This window comes from Crocuta crocuta, unplaced genomic scaffold (genome assembly GCF_008692635.1).
Source record: "Crocuta crocuta isolate KB4526 unplaced genomic scaffold, BGI_CrCroc_1.0 scaffold29, whole genome shotgun sequence".
Classification (NCBI taxonomy): Eukaryota; Metazoa; Chordata; class Mammalia; order Carnivora; family Hyaenidae; genus Crocuta; species Crocuta crocuta.
Genome location: NW_027533280.1, coordinates 2,666,760 through 2,690,013, shown reverse-complemented (window position 1 = coordinate 2,690,013; position 23,254 = coordinate 2,666,760). Strand labels below are relative to the sequence as shown.

Below are 23,254 nucleotides of genomic sequence, written 5' to 3'. Positions count from 1 at the left end.
CAGGGAGATCTCCTCTTCCTCCAAAGTCATAACCCTAATTGTGAGTATCCCAATGTACTTTTTGCTGTACCTTCTATTACTACTTAAACCATGTGCTTGTCAAATTGTGTGACTATGGAAGGGGGAGCCAGGTAGTGTACCTCTTGTTCAAACCCACCACACACATGCAGTGTTATACACAGCACAGTAATGAAATAAATGTATAGAGTTAATTAATCCAAAGCATACAACATGTCAAACTATAAGAAAAAAAATTACTTCTAACTAGAACATTACATGATCTGAAGCTCCTAACTAGCTATATATTCAAGTTCAATCCTAAAATGGACACACTTATCAAATACTTTTGGTTAACTCCACATTGTCTCTCATCAGATGAGATTCACAATAGAAGGACGTGAGTCCTGCATGTAATACTACATCCAATCAAATATCTAAGTTATAATCACCTTGCTCGGTATGTTAGTTTATTTCAGTGAGACTTAATGCTTATTCATTAGTTTATGCAGTTGAGTAGCTCCCCTTGCCCCAAAAAAGTTTTCTGAGAGCTGTTTTAGAGTACTTTTAGCCAAGTGTACTTCCATACCACCCAATACAGATACAGCTTTTAAAACTCACCATGGTTGGGGAAAAACTCCTCATTTTCATGTCGTTTATCCATATTCTTGCTACTTCTTTATTAGAAGACTCTTTCTTTACTGTGCCATTGCTTACATCAGCTGAGGGGGAGAGTCATTACGTTTTAGAACAAAATCTGAATTTCTTTTCCGACAGTTTTTCAAAAATTCAGTAGTTTACCCACTTCACAAAAGAATATCAATCTGCTTATCACTAACTTAAGTATAAGGATAAAAACATTCAAAGCAATGTGTTATCATGAAAGTAGAAATTAACTTTAGAAAACAAGTACCTTAAATAGAAATGTGTGTACAGAAAACTTAAAAACTATCAAAAAGACACCTTAACCCCAGAAGTATTTGATAGCTTATTTCAACACAAATATCAAGAGTTAGCATTACTTTGGGACACTTCACTTGGTTCATAAAAAAACCCCCACAAAACTTGGTGTTATCACCAAGACAGAATCAATCTCACCTGAGTTGAAACTTGCTTTCAAGGCAAAATAATTCTTTCTTGGAAGGGGAAAGAAAAACAATTTGGAAATTCTACATTCCTCCTTCCCTCAGAATAAAGATCCAAACGATGAATCTTTTCTTCTTCTATACCAGTAGTGTGCAAACTCTTTTTACATGCAGTAAGAGAACTGAATCCTTCAATTCAGAGGCTAGAGCCCCGTAATCAGCCTGCATCCCTGAAGTGCTCACTTCAGGTACCTGGGACCCTTGAGCTCACAGTGTGAAAATCACACGAGGAGGACTGACTGGATCTTATCTATCTACCAAAAGATAAGGAGTGCTTGGGAGGCCGGTCACTTGGGACTCCGAAATAACAAAGTGTTAGCAACATAAGGAGGCTAGAACAGAGATAATGAATTTACTTGTTTAATGTAACTGTGGGAGAGCCCTGTGAACAGTTCACAGATTTACAGGACTGAACCTCAAGTGAGAGCTCAAAACCCAAAGAGAGACCCAAAGGGCTCATGGCTCCAAAAGGGGCAATACCCATAGATAAGTGAGGGAGGAACATGCAAAATCTTGCTCTTTGCAGTTTCATACTTTTATTGTTCTTTTCCTTTAGTAAAAAGATGATCCTCTGCTAAAACACAAAAGTATGCTTATCTTCGGCATTCGCTTACATGTTTCTTTTTCAGCCCTGGACTAGTCTGACGGTTTCTCAGGCTTCCACACAAGGATGGCCTTGATTTGTACTCTTTTGTCTTTTTAAAATTACTCCACTGGGCATGGGAGATGTTACTGTACTTACTAAGCGTTACTCAATCGGCTCCAAATCTATCCGGTTTTGTTTTGCTTTCTAAACTTCCCTCACAATAACACAGTCTTCTTTAAATTATGAGGACACATGCTGATCTGAGGAGTGGAATACTCAGAAAGCCACTCAAAATAGTAGCAGTATTTCTCCTCAAACCCAAAAACTTTTAATGAAAGCTGCTTCCACTAACTGCTGATCACCCCCCCAAGTCTCCCAGGAGCCATTCCAGATGCTGCCCCGCACCCCAGCTAGGTCAGGGCCATGGTCCTGCTCTCCATGGCAGAAACTAAAAATCAATCCTAAGGCAGTTAAAATGATTTTTCAGTGGACATCTAGCTGCTAGGCTACAGTTAGTTTAGGACAATGACCTTGAGTAAACTATAACCATAAAGCTGCAATGGTATGGACTCAAAGAAAAGATATAAAGAAAAATTAAATTATCTGATATTTTTAATTGCATGTCACTGGAGACAAAGTTAGTTCTACAACATGCTACAAACACTTTTTGACCACTGCTTTAGAACACTCCAGTCGTCTTCTTTATAAAAATAAGCACAGCTTTCAAGCAGTCAATTAGGCCACAAAATTATATATTGGTCTGTATCAGATATTAAAACTTATTTCCCACAAGTGTACAGAAATACAATGCAACTGTTTGGAAAAAGGAACGGTCCATACAATACCTATCACCTCATTCCAAAACCCTAATAAAATACTATTTATGTACTAGTTAAATCATCAGGAATCTCCATTCTATCTCCTTAATCCAAACATACGATAATCCCAAAGAAAATCTAATTTTTAAAAAAGGCACCAATTCCTATGCTAAAATCATAAAAGAGCAGTCAGCTCAGACTATAAGTGAAGTCAGTTATCATTTCTAACAGTGCCTTGCCATAGTACTGTTACATAAAAGGCACTCAAATATACTTCAGCTGAATGTAGAGGGAAGGAAAGAATATCCCTCTAAAGAGTTCACATTTTTCAGCATCTAAAACTCTACTAAAATATGATATAGCTAAGGTCTTTTAAAACACCAATTAATTCTATTTTACCCTTAAAAATTATCTTACTACACTTAACATGACGCTTCCTCTGAACAATCCACTTAAAACTATAACCTCTTCCTGGCCCACACCTCATTTTCTTTCCATAGTGCTTATCCACATCAGACACACTATATAACTTATTGTCTCTCTCCACTAGGATGCAAGCCCCATGACAGCAGAAATTTCAACAGTTTTCCTGCTAGCCATAGCCTCAAAATCCCAGAATAGTGATTGGCATACAGTTGGCACTTAATAATTATTTGCCGAATAAACGAGCAACAACAAACTCCAAAGAAAAACTATAAAATCTATATTCTTTATGCATAAATGAACTCTTTAAAAATGTAATCAAACCACTGTTGAACTTTTCCCCTTTAAGCCCTATCCTTAAGGTATTACGGATTAGCTAGTGGTGATGGTTTAACAACTGAATCTACTAAAATCTACTCAACTGTATACTTTAAAAGGGAAAATTTTATGGTATGTACATTATACCTCAATAAAGCTTATTTTTAAAAAAGAATTTATTAAATACACAATTACCCACAAGCAATGAAGCCAACGACAGTCAAAATCACAAAACTGTCAAAGTCACAGTTAAAAAGTAAAGTATCAGTTTAAACCCAGTTACCTCACAAATGGTTCAAAGACCACCAGCAATAGCATCTCCAAAAAGCTTGTTAGAAATGGAGAATCTTCGGCCCCACCCCAGACCTACTGAATCTGATTCTCGTTTTCAACAAGAGGACATAAAGTTTAAGAAGCACAGATTTAAAAGACTGAGAAAGTGTTAACCAGTTATTCCCAGTATATAAAACCTGTATCTCATGGTGTTAATGAATGTAGTAGCCACCTGGAAATTCCATACTTTACCTCAAAGTAAATGTTACGGCTCCTAAATTTCTTCTTCCTTTGAACTGTATAAATACTGTAATTTCAGAGAGTCATATAGACATCTGCTTCATGCCCAGTTCTTTTAAGATCCAAACAAACCCTTAAAAACACACTGACCTATCTTACCAAAGGGAGACAGATGACACTATTGAAAACAGAAACTTACTAGCTGCTGTTGCAACTGGCTGAGCAATATTAGCTGGTGGCTTCAGTTTCATGAGTTCGTTCAAACTATTATTTTTTAGTAGATCCTTCAGCTGAACCTGGTCTTTTGAGGGGGCAGAGGTCATGGCATTTCGTACTGCTGGTGCTGAGACTGAAGGGCGTGTGTTTGCAGTAGTCTGGATAAACTTTGTTAATGTGATGGTCTGCCTATTCGTTGTTACAGGCGGTGTTTTAGTCATTACAATTGTAGATCCCAAGGTCGGAAGCTGATTTATTTGATTCAGCACAAATGTTGTAGTAGATGGAGGCTGCTGCTATAAAAGAAAACCATAACACATCAGACCATTGAGAAGTACTTTACTCTCTAACACAGCCTAGATCCATAAATACGGAAGGCCATTTAAAAATCTAAAACCAGGGGCGCCTGGGTGGCTTAGTCGGTTAAGAGTCCGACTTTCGCTTGGGTCATGATCTCACGGTTCGTGGGTTCGAGCCCCGCGTCGGGCTCTGTGCTGACAGCCAGCTCAGAGCCTGGAGCCTGTTTCAGAGTCTGTGATTCCCTCTCTCTCTGACCCTCCCCTGCTCATGCTGTCTCTATCTCTCTCCTAGAAATAAATAAAACATTTAAAAAAAAAAAAAATCTAAAACCAGGGGCTCAGTCAGTTGAGTGTGTGACTCTTGATTTCGACTCCAGGTCATGTTCCCAGAGTCATGGGGTCGAGCCCAGTGTCAGCATGGAACCTGCTTAAGATTCTCTTTCTCCCTCTGCCCCCTCCCCGGGTCACTCCCACTCTATAAAATTAAAAACGAGGCACCTGAGTGGCTCACTCAGTTAAGCATCCAACACTTGGTTTGGCTTAGGTCATGCTCTCATGGTTTCTGGGTTCAAGTCCCACATGAGGCTCTGCAAGTCTGCTTGGGATTCTCACTCTCTGTGTCCCTTCACTACTCCTACATGAATACACGTACGCGCTTGCTCTCTCTCAAAATAAACAAACACTTAAAAGTTAATAAAAAAAAAATCTAAAACTGACTTTAATTCTCACCTAACCTTGGTGCTGTATTTTAAATTAAATATGCCTAACTACAAACTACCAAGTTAAAACACACCACTTTGAGGGGGAAAATGGTATAGTAGTAGTGTGACATTTTCTATAAATGTCAGGGGCAGCAAGCATTAAATAAGACTATCCCAAGCCAAGCTGTGATGTATAGCAACCCTATATAATACAAAGACTAGGAAGAGAAAGAATTTCTAATCCCAGCACTGCCTCAACTAGGTCAATAACCTTCGGCAAATCACTCCACCCCTGGAGGCCCAGGCTCTCTGAAGTTCATTTTCCATTTCTAACATTCTGTGATTCTTATATGATGCTTTGTTTGCTATCATTCAGACTGTACCAATGTTTAGAACTTAAAAGATAAAACCGCCAAGCAGTGTTTTTTGTTGTTGTTGAAGATTTTATTTTTAAGTAATTTCTGCACCCAATGTGGGACTCAATCTTATGACTCTGAGATCAAGAGTCCCATGCTCTAATGACTGAGCCACCCAGGCGCCCCTCCAAGCAGCATTTTAAATACCTATCTCTCAAGTATGATCCAGGGAATACACCAATATCAAATACTGATAATATAGGTACTACCTTTGAACCTAAGAAAAGCTATAAAGCATTTTATTTTTTATAGTTGGGGGTGGGAAGCATAGACAAAATGGAGGGGAAAAAAGGTCAAAGATTTGAGGATGATAAAATATCTGTGATCTTAAGCAACTGAAGTACAACTGAGTATTTTTTTTTTAATTTTTTTTAATGTTTTATTTATTTCTAGGAGAGAGAGAGACAGCGTGAGCAGGGGAGGGTCAGAGAGAGAGGGAGTCACAGACTGAAACAGGCTTCAGGCTCTGAGCTGGCAGTCAGCACAGAGCCCAACGCGGGGCTCGAACCCACGAACTGTGAGATCATGACCTAAGCGAAAGTCGGACGCTTAACCAACTAAGCCACCCAGGCGCCCCATAACTGAGTATTTTTATAAATTTCAGTCTATTTCTACTTCCTTTCCTCTTCAAAGTATTTCTAATTTTTCATGACTCTTATAATAAGAATTTTGTAGATTACCACTTATCCCGCCTTTTTTAAAGCAACTTTCTTAATTGTTTAACGTTTTTGTTTATTATTGACAGACCGAGAGAGACAGAGCATGAGCACGAAAGTGGAAGAGAGAGAGGGAGACACAGAATCTGAAAGAGGCTCCAGACTCTGAGCTGTCAGCACAGAGCCCGACGCGGGGTTCGAACTCACAAACTGCAAGATCATGACCTGAGCTGAAGTCGGATGCTTAACCAACTGAGCCACCCAAGTACCCCAAGCAAGAAAATTTTTAAAAATTTAGTTAAGTTAGGGGCGCCTGGGTGGCTCAGTTGGTTAAGCGTCCAACTTCGGCTCAGGTCATAATCTCATGGTTCGTGGGTTTGAGCCCCGCATCAGGCTCTGTGCTGACAGCTAGCTCAGAGTCTGGAGACTGTTTCGGATTCTGTGTCTCCCTCTCTCTCTGACCCTCCCCTGTTCACACTGTCTCTCTCTCTCAGAAATAAATGAAACATTAAAAAAAAAATTTTAGTTAAGTAATGTCTATACAAAATACAGGGATCAAACTCACAATCCTCAGATCAAGAGTCACATGCTCTTCCAATTGAGCCAACCAGGCATCTCACCACTTACCAATTTCAAATAAAGCCCTCGACAATAAGTTATCATAAATTATCAAATTTTTAACTAGGTTGTCCTTTACACCACTAGGCTTAGTTAATAACTGCTACATTTAAGATTAAATCAGAGGAACTCTGTATTTAAAGCACAATTACGATCACATAATGGACAAAAGCTGAAATCAACACAGAAGAATGAAAAGTGTAGTTGGGTTTATGTGTAGTTCATAAATTCTGTATCATTTACAAGAAGTTCAAAAAATTTTCTGTTTTGTCCTTTTGATCAAAATAACTACCAGAAGAATGAAAGAAATATTTTATCAAGTAGGAGGTGAGAGTAGTATATTGGAAAGAAGTACCGAAAAGCAGAACTAGTAAGATAAAAATTACTTCATATTACAGGTTATTTTCTGACTATAATCCTAAACCATTTTCATAATAATGCCAAATATAAATCGTTCTTACCCTAACATTTAACAGTGCTGGAGTAGGTACCGTTTCTTGTTCTGGTTTAACAGGAACTGCTGCTTCAGTCTCCAAACCTAGTTCTAATGCACTAAGTGGCACTGACTGGAGAGAAAATAACATCAGAGAAAGAAATAAAAAATGACGGCAGAGAACGATTTCAAGAACCAAAGGTGTATTCATTTTATTAAAACTAAAAATGTCAAGTTTTACACTCAAAAAAATCTGATACTAAGCATAAAGTAATAATCTTTCCAAGTACATCATCTTCACAAAACTATGCTAACACCATAATCTTATTTTAACTTTCAGAGAAAGTGTATAGTGAAACCTCAGACGGTCCTCATAAAATACAAAGACAACTAGTAAAGCAATTAACAAACCTCCCCCAAGAGCTCTAAATAATAATCTGTTTTATATAAATATTTATCAAAGCAGAAAACATCTTAATTTTTCACTGCAAATATTTTCCATCTCATGAAGACTAATAACATAAAAATAACATGCACATGCATACTTAAAATTATGTCTTGGGGCGCCTGGGTGGCTCAGTCAGCTGAGCGTCATATTCTCATGGCTCAGTTGGTGGGTTTGATCCCTGCACCAGGCTCCCGGAACCCACTTAATATCCTCTGCCTCCCTTTCTCTCTGTCCCTCCCCCGCTTGCACATGTGTGCTCTCTCTCAAAAATAAACTTAAAAAAAAATTTTTTTTAAATGTCTTAATATTGCCTATTTCTAGACGTAGAAATCAAAATTAAGCAATCTACTTTTTACAGAGGCTTTGGAAAACTCTTACCTGCTGAACCGGAGTAGGAGGTGTTGGGGTTGCAAGCCCGGCATCTCCACCATCAATATCAAAGAGGTCATTCGGACTAATTCCACTCTCACTCAAAGCAGCAAGCAGTAAATCTTGCCCTGGCTCCACCATCTTTAGAACAAAATATTTAATGTTAACATAAAACAATTAAAATGGCAATTAACTCTCTTCTAAATATAAACCAACATTTTCTACCAGATCCATCCATTTGATATTTATGAAGAACTTACTACATATCAAGAAAGAAGGACTAAATGAGAAATAGTCTCTGATTCCAAAAAATTCACAGTAAGATGGAAAGGACAGAGAAATATGTAAAACAAAGCAAGAGTATTTGCGTACAAAATGCAGTGGGAATAGAAAAGGAATGCTAAACTTTTCCTAGGAAGAGAGGGGAGAAAGATGACTGGGAACTGGGTCTCAAGGAAGAAATCACCAGGTGGGTAAGCATCTTCTGGACAGGGCATTAAAATTTATGGAGGCGTGAAAGACATTAGTACTTTAAGAACAATGGTTAGAGTAATTTACCATTGGTATGGAAACTCAGAACAGAAATCCAAGGCTCAGATAGGTGATCACAAGAGCTGAGGAAAATGTCACCCACAACCTTCTATACCATGCCAGAGAGTTCACTAGGTGGTGGAGGTCACTGAAGAGTTTTTAGATAGAGGAATGCATGACACAGTCAGATTTGTGACTTAAAATACTCCACAGAAATATGAAAGTAAACTGAGAATGGGCAGACTAAGACCAGAAGCAGAGAGACAATTTAGGAAACTGCTACGGCACACCAAGAGAGTTGATGTGCTATAATAACAGAGTGTGGAAAGAAGAGGGATAGATTCCAAGATATTTAGGAAGGACAATCCATAGGGCTAACTTTATACAGAAGTTCAAAATGAAGGAGAATATGAAATACACAAAAAGCATGAATTGATGGATGATTACAGATAAACCAACACAAAGTGAAAAAGATAAATGTTGAGCCTAGGACACACACAAAAAGAAAAAACCTATGGGTTATATAGGTTAGTAGGGGAAAATGAAGCAAGCAAATACATTTTAGGTTTGAGTTTTCCAACTGTACTCTAAGGAACCAAATGTACTTTGATCCAAAGTAATTTAGCACCAACACAGAGTTTTGTCCATTTTGTAGGGGGTGGAGGGGAAACTTAACTTTCTCAATTTTTAACTTTTGTCATTATCTGAAATAACTAATTTATATACATAAACACTGAAAAAATGACTGTACTTGTTTTTCTCAAAACACTAATTTCATGTTAAATAAATATACTTTCAGCTAGTTCATCTGTTATCAGGCTGTATGACAGAATTAATGTTAGTGTCTTCCTACTTAAAGAAAGATGTTAGCCACCATGACTTATCACATATAAGAAGTACTGTTTCAAATGAAAGCAAGATACTTAACAGAGAAATCCTTTACTAGGTAGACCTATGTCACATGAGCCTAAGTATCAATGAGAAAGAAGTTCTAACAGAAACATGAATGAGTTTAAGATAGAAACCACAGATATCCAGGAATTAAACTAAAGGCAGTCTGTTTAACAAGTTTTTATTGTTATTGTTGTTTTCCTGAGAGAAAGAGACAGACAGTGTGAGCAGGGGAGGGTCAGAGAGGGAGGGAGACACAGAATCCGAAACAGGCTCCAGGCTCTGAGCTGTCAGCACAGAGCCTGACACAGGTCTTGAACCCACGAACTGTGAGATCATGACCTGAGCTGAAGTCGGATTCTCAACCAACTGAGCCACCCAGACGCCCCAAGGGCAGACTGTTTAAAGAGGGTCTTAAACAGCCCCAAGGAAGAAGAGATAAGCCAAATGAAATTTCCTCAAAAATTTTTCAGAAAAAGGAAGTCTATGGAATACATTTTGAGCAGGAAAGAGGACGGTAAGGAAACTGACAACTAATTATGTTTTCAAATCTCACACAGTGTTTAGGCTCTTCACGTACACTATGAGCCCACAAAACCCCCGAAAAAGATAGGTATTACAATTTTAGAAATGAAACTGAAGCACAGTTTCATTCCTACCTACCCAGATCTAGATTGTTCAAAATCCCAAAGCTCATGCATTCTCTTTCCAATGAATAGATCAATAAATCAATGTTGCTAACCTAAGAAGTTTCAATACTTTGGAATGCCAGTTTGAGATTAAAACAGCAAGGAAGACAGATTATTGGACAGCAAGATGGAAACGGTATGAAGAAAGTGAACAGAGAAGACAAATAAGAAAAATGTCCCAAAGGAGATGTAAAATAGCTACCAATACTTTACAAATTAATCTGAATATTACAAAGATGTACCAAGAGCTAATCCAATGCTTTAGAAACATTTTCAGGGCGCCTGTGTGGCTCAGTTGGTTAAGCATCAGATTCTTGGTTTCAACTGAGGTCAGGATCTCATGGTTCATGGGTTCAAGCCCCGCATCCAGCTCTATGCTGACAGCACATGACAGCACAGAGCCTACCTGAGATTCTGTCTCCTTCGCTCTGTACCTACCCTGCTCGCTCACTCTCTAATAAACATTTAAAAATGAAAAATAAATAAAAACATTTTCAAGCCACAAAATACTTTACTAAGACCAGTGACCTGGGAAAATGTAGGGTGGTCTTGGTCTGCCTGCTATGACTAATCCTGACCTAGACTGACAAAATTCCAGAGCCATGTCATCTTTTTAAAGTCAGTATTCGAAATAATTATTTACTTAAATTTGAAACAAAAATACACTGTTGTAAACCAGTGACTACTAAACTACAGACCAAAGAACGCTTAGGAGGCCAAGGGATCCATTAATCCATTAGATGCACACCAAGCCCTGCCTAATTATACTAAAAACTAAAAAAACATTATTAATGAAAAAATTCATTGAAAAGCATTACTAAATTCATGAGAGGTTTTTGAAACATATTTTCTGAACAATGAGCATTGAAAGTACAAAAATATTATCATGGAAGGGAAAACCTTGGTATTTTTACAAGACATAGCAGCATGGTTGTAAATAACACTCTCAATGACCTACTGAAAATTCATTCACAAGAATCACAACTTGAGACCTCTAACCTCAGTAGTGACTTGGTAATGACAATGACTTTTACAAGCTATTAATGAAGAAGATTTTAGGTTTATATACATCTTATACACAAAATCTAGGGATCCCTTTTTAAAAAAAATTTTAATGTTTATTTTTGAGAGAGAGAGAGAAATGAATGGGGGAGGGGCATAAAGAGCCAGAGACACAGAATCCAAAGCAGGCTCCAAGCTCCAAGCTGTCAGCACAGAGCCTAACGCAGGGCTCGAACCCAAGAACCATGAGATAATGACCTGAGCCCAAGTCAGACACCCAACTGACTGAGCCACCTAGGCATCCCTAGGCATCCTTTTTTAGCCAACTGGGCACAAATTCTTTACTTGCACTTCTTAAAAAAATTTTTTTTAAATGTTTTATTTATTCCTGAGAGAGAGAGCGACGGCGTGAGCAGGGGATGGTCAGAGAGAGAGGGAGACACAGAATCTGAAACAGGCTCCAGGCTCTGAGCTAGCTGTCTGCAAAGAGCCTGATGCAGGGCTTAAACCCACAAACCATGAGATGACGACCTGAGCCGAAGTCGGCTGCCCAACCGACTGAGCCACCCAGGCACTCCTTTACTTGCACTTTTTTGCAGTGAGAAAGGGGGAAAGGGATATGGAGGAACATCTAATGCCATTCTCTAATCCCATTAGGCAACACTCTTAATACTTAATTTTCCTATTCTGAAACTATTACAGACTCACAGAATTTCAGTGTTCAGGCTGAGAGAGCTCTTAAAAAGGTTGTATTATTCAATCTTCTCCTCACCTTACAAGTAAGATGTATTCTTCAGAGGAAAAACATTTTCACTTTGAACCCTCCAAATACAATATAAACGCAAATACTGTTAGATGTAAGAGAACTGTGTTACAGTGTATCTAACAAAGGATTTCATAGACCTTAGGTGACGCTTAACATGTAGCAATGTAACAAACCCAAAAATTACTAACCTCAGAGTGACTCTATCTCAAAACAATAAACAAAAGGTTCCATTTCTATCATAAACATTCAAAAATATCACGTATTTCAATATAGTACACCCATGAAAGTGTCTCCAATAAATAAGAAACAAGGACACAATAGTAGAGAGAAATGAAGAACCATCCTTGGCAGGAGGAGAATCCTGAGAAACAGCAGCCAATCAGAAGAATGCAAGGGTACAGTTCCCACTGAGAATACCAACACTGAAACCTATCAAGCAGGACAGGATTGCTCTTGTTGAGACCTAAGGCAGATCTTTACAGCTGGGGGCCGATACAAAGGGTCTATCTGCACCAGTGGCAGCACAGACAATGGAATCAAACAGCATATCTGGGTTCAAATCCTGACTACGTCATGCACTAATAGTATAACACGATCAAATAATAACTAAATATGATCAAGCAGTAACTTGTTTCCTCATCGGAATAAAAACAGAACCTATTTTATAGGATTGCTGTTGCATAAATATTATATTACTATTAACTATCATTTTGATAAACATTAGTATCACGTCAAAAATACAGGTTTTCTTCCACATCACTGATACAACACTTTATTTCCTAAACTACAAACTTTACTTGTTGGCAATGTATTCAATAATTTCCAAATTAGTTCTATAAAACACCAATTCCTAGGGTTCCTGGGTGGCTCAGTCAGTTAAGCGTCCAACTTTGGCTCAGGTCATGATCTCACGGTTCGTGGGTTCCAGCCCCGCGTCCAGCTCTGTGCTTGACAGCCTGGAGCCTGGAGCCTGTTTCAGATTCTGTGTCTCCCTCTCTCTCTGACTCCCCCACCCCCGCTTATGCTCTTTCTCAGAAATAAATAAAAACACATTGAAAAAAATAAAAACATCAATTCCTTTTTACCTACAAGTGTCACACATTCAATTTGTCCAGCTAATCAGTTAGTTTGCCTAAAGGGGAGACTGGTAGACCTCCTTATGTAAAGATATCACTTAGCAAGTATCTCTCTTTGCCAGAACTAATAACAAGCAGGACCTCTCTTTAACAACACTAAGTATGTCTGACTTTTAAGTCTGCTTCAACTTTGCTTTTACAAAGCCCAGACATTAACAACTGACATCTAGTTTAAGAAGTTGAAGGATAATGACCCACTCAGAATTTAGCTAATATAGTCCATGAATAATGTATTTTAGTATCTACTGCATGCTGGTTCCTTAATTAAGAACATCAGGAGAGGGGCACCTGGGTGGGTTAAGCATCCAACTCTTGGTTTCAGCTCAGGTCATGATCTCACAGTTTATGAGTTCAAGCCCCATATCAGGCTCTGCAATGACAGTGTGGAGCCTACTTAGAATTCTCTCTTCCTCTCTCTCTCTTCCCCTCCTACGCATGCACACTCTCTTGTCCTCTCTTCCTTTCTCAAAATGAATAAATGAAATTTTTAAAAAAAGAACATCAGGAAATATAGAAAGTAATATTAAAAAGTTCATTAACAAGGATTTTCATTACCTCGAGGGACATAACTTGTATTTTTTTTAATAGCTATTTTTCAAGAGAGCAATTGCTCACTAAAGTTTGCCCCTTCCGGCTCTCACCACAAAACGTATAGGAAGAATGGCTTCACTAAGGAATTTGCAGATAACAAAATTTCAAATATGCTTTACAAAAAAGCGCATGAAAGAGTGGAGGGCATGAGACAACTTTCTTGATTACCACCATCAACTTCAGATGACTAGACATATCTCGAGATTTATTACAGTGCTGATTTTCTTTCTCTTCTAACCCTCCAGGTAACCCATGAATAAATATTACCCGTCATCTCTTTGTCACAGATAAAAACAGGCTGAGAGAGATGGACTGTAACAATGTAACAACAAAGCAAGCAGGGAGCAGAATTAGAAACCCAGGAGCTCTGACTCTACTTCCCCCTAAGATACAGTACTCTTAACCCTAGAACATATTTTTCAATCTGTTGGTCACACCACAGTGAGTTGTCAAGTCAATTCAGTGTATCATGATCAGCATTCTTAAATATTTCAGCATAGAAAACTAGTGCAGAGTGTACAGAGAGGCTAAATATTACTTCACGACAGGACTTTGTCAGTTCCAAGTGTATATTACTAGGTCACAATGTAAAACATGTCTTACACAGGATGCAACAAAAAAGTTTTAAAATCCTTACTGTGTACTATATACTTCCTCCCAAGAATTAAGTACCCAAGTTAATTTGATGGGTTTTGTACCGTACTCATAAAACCGGAGTTCCTGCTCTTCAAGAGCCTATCTTTCCATCTACACAAAATTTCAGTAGTATCCCAAGATGTCCTTACTAACAAGCTCAACTACAAAGTAGGAAAAAAAAAAAAAAAGAACTGCAACAACTTTAGGATATCATTTTGGTTACTAATTAGCTATTTAACGTGAAAGCAATTCTTCTCGGAAAGTATCTTTACACCAATTTTAGACAGGCAAAGCATGGGAACCGAGAGACTCATGAAGTCAGGTTCCTTGGGGAGATCAGACTTCAGATGCAAGTGTTCAGGATCTTCACAGGCCACAAATCTCAAATCAAAGCTCAATTTAGAAACTAAGAAACGCCAAAGTATATCTGCACCTAGAGTCTCTGAGATGAATCATTTTAAAAAGCATGTAAAGAACCTCCATACTGTCAGTTTTTAAGCAGTGCACGATTTCAGCAAAGCCCTTAAGTAAAACTGCCTGACACTTAACAGCATTCAATGAATGAATGAATGGACTGTAAACCACCAACTAAGCCTCCCTTTCTAATACCAACCCACCAGGTAGAGTAAAAATTTACTTAAAATTCTATAGACAACTGTAATTAAGTTAGACTGGGAAATAAAAGTGCAGAAGCCAAAGGAATAAATAAAGGTGCTTTTTCAGATAATCTAAATTTTGGAAGCAGCTTCTTTAAACATGAAAATTAAAACGTTCCCTTGCTCGCAAAATAAATGTCCCATGCAAAATTCTTCATTTTATCCTAGAAATTCTAGACAAACTATCTTTCGGGGAATGATGCTGGCTTTCCCACAGCTTAGGAAAATATCCCTTCTGACTGCCGTAAATATAAGGGGGAAAACGAACCCCTTCGCCGGTTAGCTGCTTCGTCTCTCTAAGCGTTAAGTTTATCTGCTCTAGGACAACTCTGGATTTGACAGCTTTCTAGACAGACCTTCCGGGCCTAGTCTGTACAAGCCCTACTTCGTCCCTAATCACGGCTGTCTAGAAAGAAAGAAAAAAACATTTAGCCCAACATAAACTGCCAATAATCAACTTTCAAAGGTCAAAGGGGACCCAGTTTTTAACCTTCCCTCAGCAACACGTGTTTAGTACAAACTTCCGGGTGCGGTTACAATTGGCTGCGCAATTCAATGGATAAAAACGTCGTTTTATTCGACTCGCATTTTCTTGCCCGTTCTTTCCCCACGTTTCTCATCCAGCGACTCCCCAAAACAAAAGCTTTCTACAGTAAACGGAGCCCGCACATAAAAAGGGCTTCTCTGTGCGATGATCAAGTTAGGGTCCGCAAACATTAACCAAACAGCGGCACAAAGCAGGGGTGGAAAGGGGAGGAGCTGGGTGCCAGGGTCAGGAAAGAAACAATCACAAGGCTCCGGGCACATCCAAATCTCCTCCGCGGTTAAACCGATCCCAAACCACTTCAGGGAAACCACCAGCATACACTGGATTGGGGAACTTTAGATGCTCGTTACGCCAAGCACTCTTACAGTAAGCAAATCCGCAACCGCCTTTCACTGCATACATGCTTAGGGTCTGGGAGGCGAGCGAGGTGGAGACAAAATTAACCTAATAACCCGGTGAGGCTTGAAGGTGGCCCCCACGTGTCCCACGTACCGCTTCGACGCCCTGAGAGCGAGGTAATCAGAAAACTGCAGCTGCGGGGTCCAGATTTGGGGCGCTCCTGTCGCCTCCCGCACTCGCCCTAAACCGGGGGCAATCTTCCGGCAGGAGGACTTTCGAAGGATTGCGGAGCTCACTTTCCTGCGGGTCCGGGACCTCGCAGTCCTCGAGTGGCGCGGGGAAGGCAAGGGGCGCGACCCAAGTAGAGTCGGAGCCGGCGTCCGCAGACCCTGCCTCCCCGCCCAAACTGGGTACCTCCGGCCCGGGACAGCGGGGCCCCCGGGGCCCGAGAGCCCCACGCGCAGCGACCGCAGGGCCCGGCGCTGACGGGCGGAGGAAGCGAGCGCGTCGGGGCTGCCGCTGGGACCGTGGCCCCGAGAGCCCCCGGGCGCGCAGCTGAGGGGGCGGCGAGGGAGGCCCCAAGCCGGGGTGAGGTGGCTGCCCCCCCCCAGCCCGGCCCCACACGGCCCCCTGAGGAGGGTGGGAGTGGGAGACTGGCTGTCCGGGAGGGGGAGTGTGGAAGCAGAAGAGGGCTAGGGGAAGGACTTACTTTCCCCGCGGGATCCGACGTCGGAACAGCTTCTCCCGGGCGGCGAGAGCTTGAAGAACTAGAGACGACTGGAGCGGNCTTCTAGAAGAGTCACGTGTCTACTGCTTCCGCCGGCCCTCAAAGACCTCGCGAGAATTCCGTTCCCCCTCCCTTTCTGCCCCGCGGGCCGTCGGGAGGAAGGTCTGCGCTCTGGTCTTGCCACGAGGAGGTCAGCCGGTGGGCCGGGCGCATGCGTCCCATACCTGCTTTCAAAAGTCGGGTCAGGAGGGGCCCGAAGCTATTTTCAAAAGCCTTTTGGTGTCTGGCTTAGGCCCGGGAAGTTATCTAGTGGCGTCTGTGTCACGTTGGAAAGCTCTTCATTATACCCAGTCAATCCTAGAAAAAAATATTCGCGTATTCTTTGCTTGTTAGGCTCGCTCAAAGCACTTTATTCAACATGAAACCGCAGTATAACTCGGAGACCTTCGGCTGGTCCACGGTCATTATCAAACCCTACGGAGTGTGAGCCGTCAGCCCTACTTCTTTTTTCTGAACAAACTATTGCTCTTAATGATTGCTGCAGAAAAGGTTTGTCGCCACCACCTCTCGCTTCCTGATTTCCTTCTTTCTCCTTATTCTTACTACTACTATTGTTATTATTAAATGACCTAACAGAATAAACAAATTAACTTCTTGGTAACCCTTTTGTAAAGTCATTCTGAATGCTGTTTGACTCCGTTGCTTAGGAATAGGCACGCTTGGGTGAGTCTTGCCCCCTACTGGCGGCGCATCCCGCTCGCCTTGTGTTGAAAGAATCCAAGTCCCCAAACATTTGGAGGTTAAGGTGTGATCTCCTCAGGAGAAAGTAGAGGGAAAGTGAGGAGGGAAAAATAAAAGTAGTCATGGCAAGATAATTATGCATCTTCCAACTTGGCGTTTATATACATAAGTATGTGGGGCGCCTGGGTGGCTCAGTCAGTTAAGCGTCCGACTTCGGTCATGACTTCAGGTCATGATCTCACGGTTCGTGGGTTCGGTCCCTGAGACGGGCTCTTTGCTGACAGCTAGCCCAGAGCCTGGAGACTGCTTCGGATTCTGTGTCTCCCCCTCTCTCTGACCCTCTCCTGCTCACACTGCCTCTCTTTCTCTCACTCAGAAATAAAACATTTAAAAAATTAAAAAATATATGTATACATTAAGTATGTATTTTATATACATACTTACATATATCNCGGGCTCTTTGCTGACAGCTAGCCCAGAGCCTGGAGACTGCTTCGGATTCTGTGTCTCCCCCTCTCTCTGACCCTCTCCTGCTCACACTGCCTCTCTTTCTCTCACTCAGAAATAAAACATTTAAAAAATTAAAAAATATATGTATACATAAGTATGTATTTTATATATATACTTACATATATGTTAGTGAACATTTTAAATTGCTATTTGCTCTCATTATTTCATTTCATCCTTACAAAGAAACCTGGAAACGGTAAGAGTGAAAAAACTAGTCTCATAAGAACAAGGCCCTGTTCACAGCTAGCCACTAGGCTAGTCCTAGTTTATTGGCTAGTGTAGATGACACCAAACAAGCTATTACAAATCTGTCACATTGTGGGGGCGCCCGGGTGGCTCAGTCAGTTAGGCGTCCCATTTCGGCTCAGGTCACGATCTCACAGTTTGTGAGTTCGAGCCCCGCATCGGGCTCTGTGCTGACAGCTCAGAGCCTGGAGCCTGCTTCAGATTCTGTGTCTCCCTCTCTCTCTGACCCTCTCCTGCTCGCTCTCTGTCTCTGTCTCTCAAAATAAAGAAATAAAAAAATATTTTTAATCTGTCACATTATGAAAGGAGAAAGGATGCAACAAAAAAATGTAACAACATTATATGTAATGCATCGCTGTCTTCTGAGCTCGGCTGGTACAATTTGGTTTCCAAGTGGCCCTCAAACTCTAGCTGCACACTTAGGGCTAGGTAAACACTAGACTCCAAAAAGTGGAGATCTGGCCTAGAAACTCCCACTTTTACAGGTACTGAGCATCCAAGCCAGATCCTTGCTGCTAGATCTGCATAATCTCCTTCTCTGGGACCGAAGTATAAGGTGGTATTTCAGGAGATATTGCAACATAACTGCGTATTTGGACACAATGTCACACACAAGGTTATTCACTGCAGCATTATTTGTAGAATCAAAAGATAGGAAACAAACTAAATGTCTGAGGAAAGGACTGGTTAACTGAACTGTGGTACTCGCCTGCAGTGAAAAACAGTTGTTCAGGAGAATGAAGCACCTCTATCAGAACATATAATAATATATTTTGCTTGTGTGTACACGTAGAGTATCTCAGAATGACAATGCAAATAGCAGCGGTACCAGGGGACAGGAGTCAAGCTACTGAGGACAAGAAGCAGGAGGAAGATTTATTGGGTTCACCCAGGACAAAGATGCTATTGGAAGCAGCTAATTCAAAAACAAGACAAAACTATGTTGCGGTGTTGAGGCGTGGTAATCACTTCCCCGTGGCTGTTAAAACTGCACTTCTCACTCCATTCAACAGGTATCTGTTGAGTCCTTACTATGAGCCAGGTACATTGTTAGATATTAGGGTCACAAAGAAAACCAGATGTACATAGATTCATGTCCTTACAGTGTTGGGGCACCTGGGTAGCTCAGTCGGTTAAGCCTCCGACTTTGGCTCAGGTCGTGATCTCATGATCCCTGAGCCCCACGTTGGACTCTGTGCTGACAGCTCAGAGCCTGGAGCCTGTTTTGGATTCTGTGTCTCCCTCTCTCTGTCCCTCCCTTGCTCACACTCTGTCTCTCTAAAAAAGTAAATAAACATAGGGGCGGTGCCTGGGTGGCCCAGTGGTTAAGCAGTTGACTTCGGCTCATATCATGATCTCACAGTTTATGGGATCAAGCCCCGCTTTGGGCTCTGTGCTGACAGCTCAGAGCCTGGAGGCTGTTTCAGATTCTGTGTCTCTCTGTTCTCTCTCTCTCTCTCTCTCAGAAATAAATTTAAAAAATTTAAAAAATTAAAAGTAAATTAACATAAAAAATTGTTCAATATCCTTACATTGTAGCGGATGTTAATCCAAAAATTACACAAAATGTAAACTTGTAACTGTGACATTCTTACAAAGAAGCTAACAGTCTATTACAGAGAGATTTGACCCCACCAGGGGACTCAAAGGCTTCCACGAGGAAGTGGGAAAAGTAGGTATTAAGTAGGCAAAGAAAGAAGGAACTGCATTTCAAGAAGAGGAAACAGCACATGCAAATATCCTGAAACAGGTAGGAGCAAAGCAAAGTGACAGTAAGAAGGCAAGTGCATGGGTCGTTAAGACAGACAGTCTCTCAGCTCCAAACCCAGGCTTCTAGCCTGTACCGTGATGCGCTGCAAAACCACATTTCTGCTCTGCTAGCTGTTTCAGGTTTGTTTCTGCAACGGGGAGCGCCAGAGGGAGGCGAGGCTGGAGGAGGAAAAGTTTCCTGTGAACGTCATCCCAACAACACTCCTTCACCCTGGCGGCCGCGTCTCCTGCTGAATGTAGCAGCAGCCCTTCTCCGTCTCCCCCAGGCTTGCTGGACTGGCCTCCCCAAACCCTCCTCCCAGAGGGCGGGACCAGTGGGAACCTCCATAGGGCCACCCTGTAAGTACTGAGATGTGAGCACCAGCTGAGCAGAGGCCCCTCCTCGGAGTTGAGGTCTAAGCAACACGGGTCCCTCTTTTATGTTTCTATTTTTTTATTTCTTCTTTTAATGTTTTATTTATTTCTGAGAGACAGAGAGAGAGAGACAGCGTGAGCAGGGGAGGGTCAGAGAGAGAGGGAGATACAGAATCTGAACCAGGCTCCAGGCTCTGAGCTGGCTGTCAGCACAGAGCCCGACACAGGGCTCGAACCCATGAACTGTATGATCATGACCTGAGCCGAAGTCGGACGCTTAACCTACTGAGCCACCCAGGTGCCCCCATCCCTCTTTCTTCAGATAGTGGCCCTTTAATTTTTATCTGTCTGTCTCCAAGTCTATGTGGTTAGAAACCATGAATCATCCCCCATACACATTACTCCAGAGTTGAGCATATAATTCATATAATTCAGTTCTGGCAAATTGAAATGGTGGATGCACTNGTCGGGGGGAGGTGGGAGATGGGCACGGAGGAGGGCACCTGTGGGGATGAGCACTGGGTGTTATATGGAAACCAACTTGACAATAAACTACTTAAAAAAAAAGTCTTCCCTGGCCTAAGTATCAAACTTTTTGGAGTTCAGACTGATATGGACTCAAACTGTCCCCAGAAAGTATGGACATTTTGGGGGGGGAGGAGGGATGGGCATGGAGGAGGGCACTTGTGGGGATGAGCACTGAGTGTTATGTGGAAACTAATTTGACAATAAACTATTTGTAAAAAAAATAAAATAAAAAAAAAGAAAGTATGGACATTTTTAATCCATGTAGAGTATCTCTTTAGGAAAAGGAAAATGGAGGAGCACCTGGGTGGCTCAGTCCGCTAAGCGTCCGACTTCGGCTCAGGTCATGATCTCACGGTTCGTGGGTTCGAGCCCCATGTCAGGCTCTGTGCTGACAACAGAGCCTGTTTCAGATTCTGTGTCTCCCTCTCTCTCTCTCTGATCCTCTCCTGCTCACGCTGTCTCTCTCTCAGAAATTAAAAAAAAAAAATTTAAAACCAACATTAAAAAAAAAAAGGGAAAGGAAAATGGAATGGAAGAATGGCAAAAAAAAAAAAAAAAAAAAATCAAAGGCCAAGACTTCGGATACAGGTGCCCCGGCCAGGGTAACAAGGGTTGAGTTTCTTGTGGGGCTCTATGCCATGATGCTGGGATCATGATCTGAGCTAAAATCAAGAGTCAAAGGCTCAACCAAATGACTGAGTCACCTCAGTCCCTATTACCTGTTTCTTAATACAGATTTTCAGAATGTTCTGATGACTCTTCACACACAAAAAGTTTGATGGTCATTATTTGTTTGGATCGTTGCTATACCCTGTTTTTTCCTTCTCTAGAGTATTCCAGCAGCATATGCATAGAATGGTTCTGGAGCTGGGAGAACGAGATTAAGGACGAGAAGGGTTTCTGTTTAACGTTTTCACCCCTTGCGTATATTCACTTAAAATGATACCTTTTTTATGCTTTTATAATGGATGCCCTGCTATTCATTTTTGTGAGTTACACTTAAAAGCATCACATTTAAATTTTTTAAATGTTTATTTATTTTTGAGAGAGAGAGACAGAGTGCAAGTGGGAGAGGGGCAGAGAGACAGGGAGACACCGAATCTGAAGCAGACTCCAGGCTCTGAGCTGTCAGCACAGAGCCTGACGCGGGGCTCAAACTCACTCACGGACCATGAGAACATGACCTGAGCTGAAGTCGGTTGCATAACCAACTGAGCCACTCAGGTGCTCCAAAAGCATCACATTTAAATTAGACATAAGACACATCACATTAGACATAAGATGTCTGAATTATTAAACTCAGACACACTATTGGAACGGGCTGAATTGTGTCCCCCACAAATTCACATATTGGAGTTCTGACCCCCAGTACCTCAGAATGTGACCTTGGAGATAGGGTCTTTACAGATCAAGCTCAAACAAGGTCATTAGTGTGATCCCAAATCCAACATGGCTGTGTCCTTTTACAAGGGAAATTAGAGGCACATGTGGACAGGCAGAAGGCCATATGAAGATAAAGGCAGAGGTCAGGGTGATGCTTCTATAAACCAAGGAACGCCAGGCATTGTCATGATGCCACCAGAAAGCAGGGGCAGTCATGGAACAGACCCCTCCTCAGAGCCCTCCAAGGGAACCAGCCTTGCCAATATTTCAGGGTTTTTTTTAAGTTTTTTAAAAATTTTAAATGTTTATTTATTTTTTAGGGGGGAGGGACAGAGAGAAAAAGAGACACAGAATGTGAAGCAGGCTCCAGGGTCCGAGCTGTCTGCACAGAGCCTGATGCAGGGCTCAAACCCATGAACTTCAAGATCATGACCTGAGCAGAAATCGGAAGCTCAAACGACTGAGCCACCCAGGCGCCCCTGCCAAATACTTCAGATTTTGGACTTCCAGCCTCCACAACTGTGAGATGAGATGTTTTTGTCATTTAAACCACTCGGTTTGTGGTGCTCTGTTACAGCAGCCCCAGCAAACTAATCCAGCTATTTCAAGTACATCTCTCAGAAAGAAAATGTTTATTCATCCCTTCAAACTTACAAAGTAAAGGGCTATCCAAAAAATAAAACAAAAGCCCATGCAGAAAAAAATTTAAAAATCATATTCTAAGGGCACCTGGGTGGTTCAGTCAGTTAAGCATCCAACTCTTGATTTTGGTGTAGGTGATGATCTTGCAGTTTGTGGGTTTGAGTGCTGTGCTGACAGCATGGAGCCTGTTTGGGATTCTCTCTGTCCCTCTCTCTCTCTCTCTCTCTCTCTCATCCCTCCTCAATCTTCCTCTTTATCTCTCTCAAAAATTAAAAAAAAATTTTTTTTAACATTTATTTATTTTTGAGAGACAGAGGGACAGAGCATGAGTAGGGGAGGGGCAGGGAGAGAGAGGGAGACACAGGATCCGAAGCAGGCTCAAAAAAATTTTTTTAATCACAGTCTAAATTAAACAGTTTGACCTGTGCTGGTGCTGTTAAATCATCTTTAAGCTGACAAACACCCTTACTGATCAATATATACTTTCCCCATTGACTTTTTCAATATAATAATATTGAACCTTTAAGGAATTCTACCCAACTGAAAAACTAGTTTATAATACCTTTTCTTGGGGCGTCTGGGTGGCTCAGTTGGTTAAGTGTCTGACTTCAGC

The 23,254-nt window shown here is 41.3% G+C and overlaps 1 protein-coding gene across 4 annotated transcripts in view; it reads right to left on the bottom strand.

Annotated features, from left to right (window-relative positions):
• Positions 1-16,526, bottom strand: part of SBNO1 (strawberry notch homolog 1) — a 55,658-nt gene extending 39,132 nt beyond the window's left edge. For 2 of the 4 annotated variants that reach the window (XM_077748083.1, XM_077748086.1), the window contains exons 1-5: positions 16,450-16,520; positions 7,966-8,097; positions 7,168-7,272; positions 4,000-4,312; positions 619-719 (exon numbers count right to left, since the gene is read on the bottom strand). In XM_077748083.1, coding sequence (XP_077604209.1) covers positions 619-719; positions 4,000-4,312; positions 7,168-7,272; positions 7,966-8,097 — 651 coding nt within the window. In that variant the 5' untranslated portion in view covers positions 16,450-16,520. Of the gene's footprint in view, positions 1-618; positions 720-3,999; positions 4,313-7,167; positions 7,273-7,965; positions 8,098-15,893; positions 16,065-16,449 lie in introns of all 4 variants that reach the window. The other 2 variants (XM_077748084.1, XM_077748085.1) reach the window with 2 other exon arrangements.
• Positions 16,527-23,254: the final 6,728 nt, after the last annotated feature.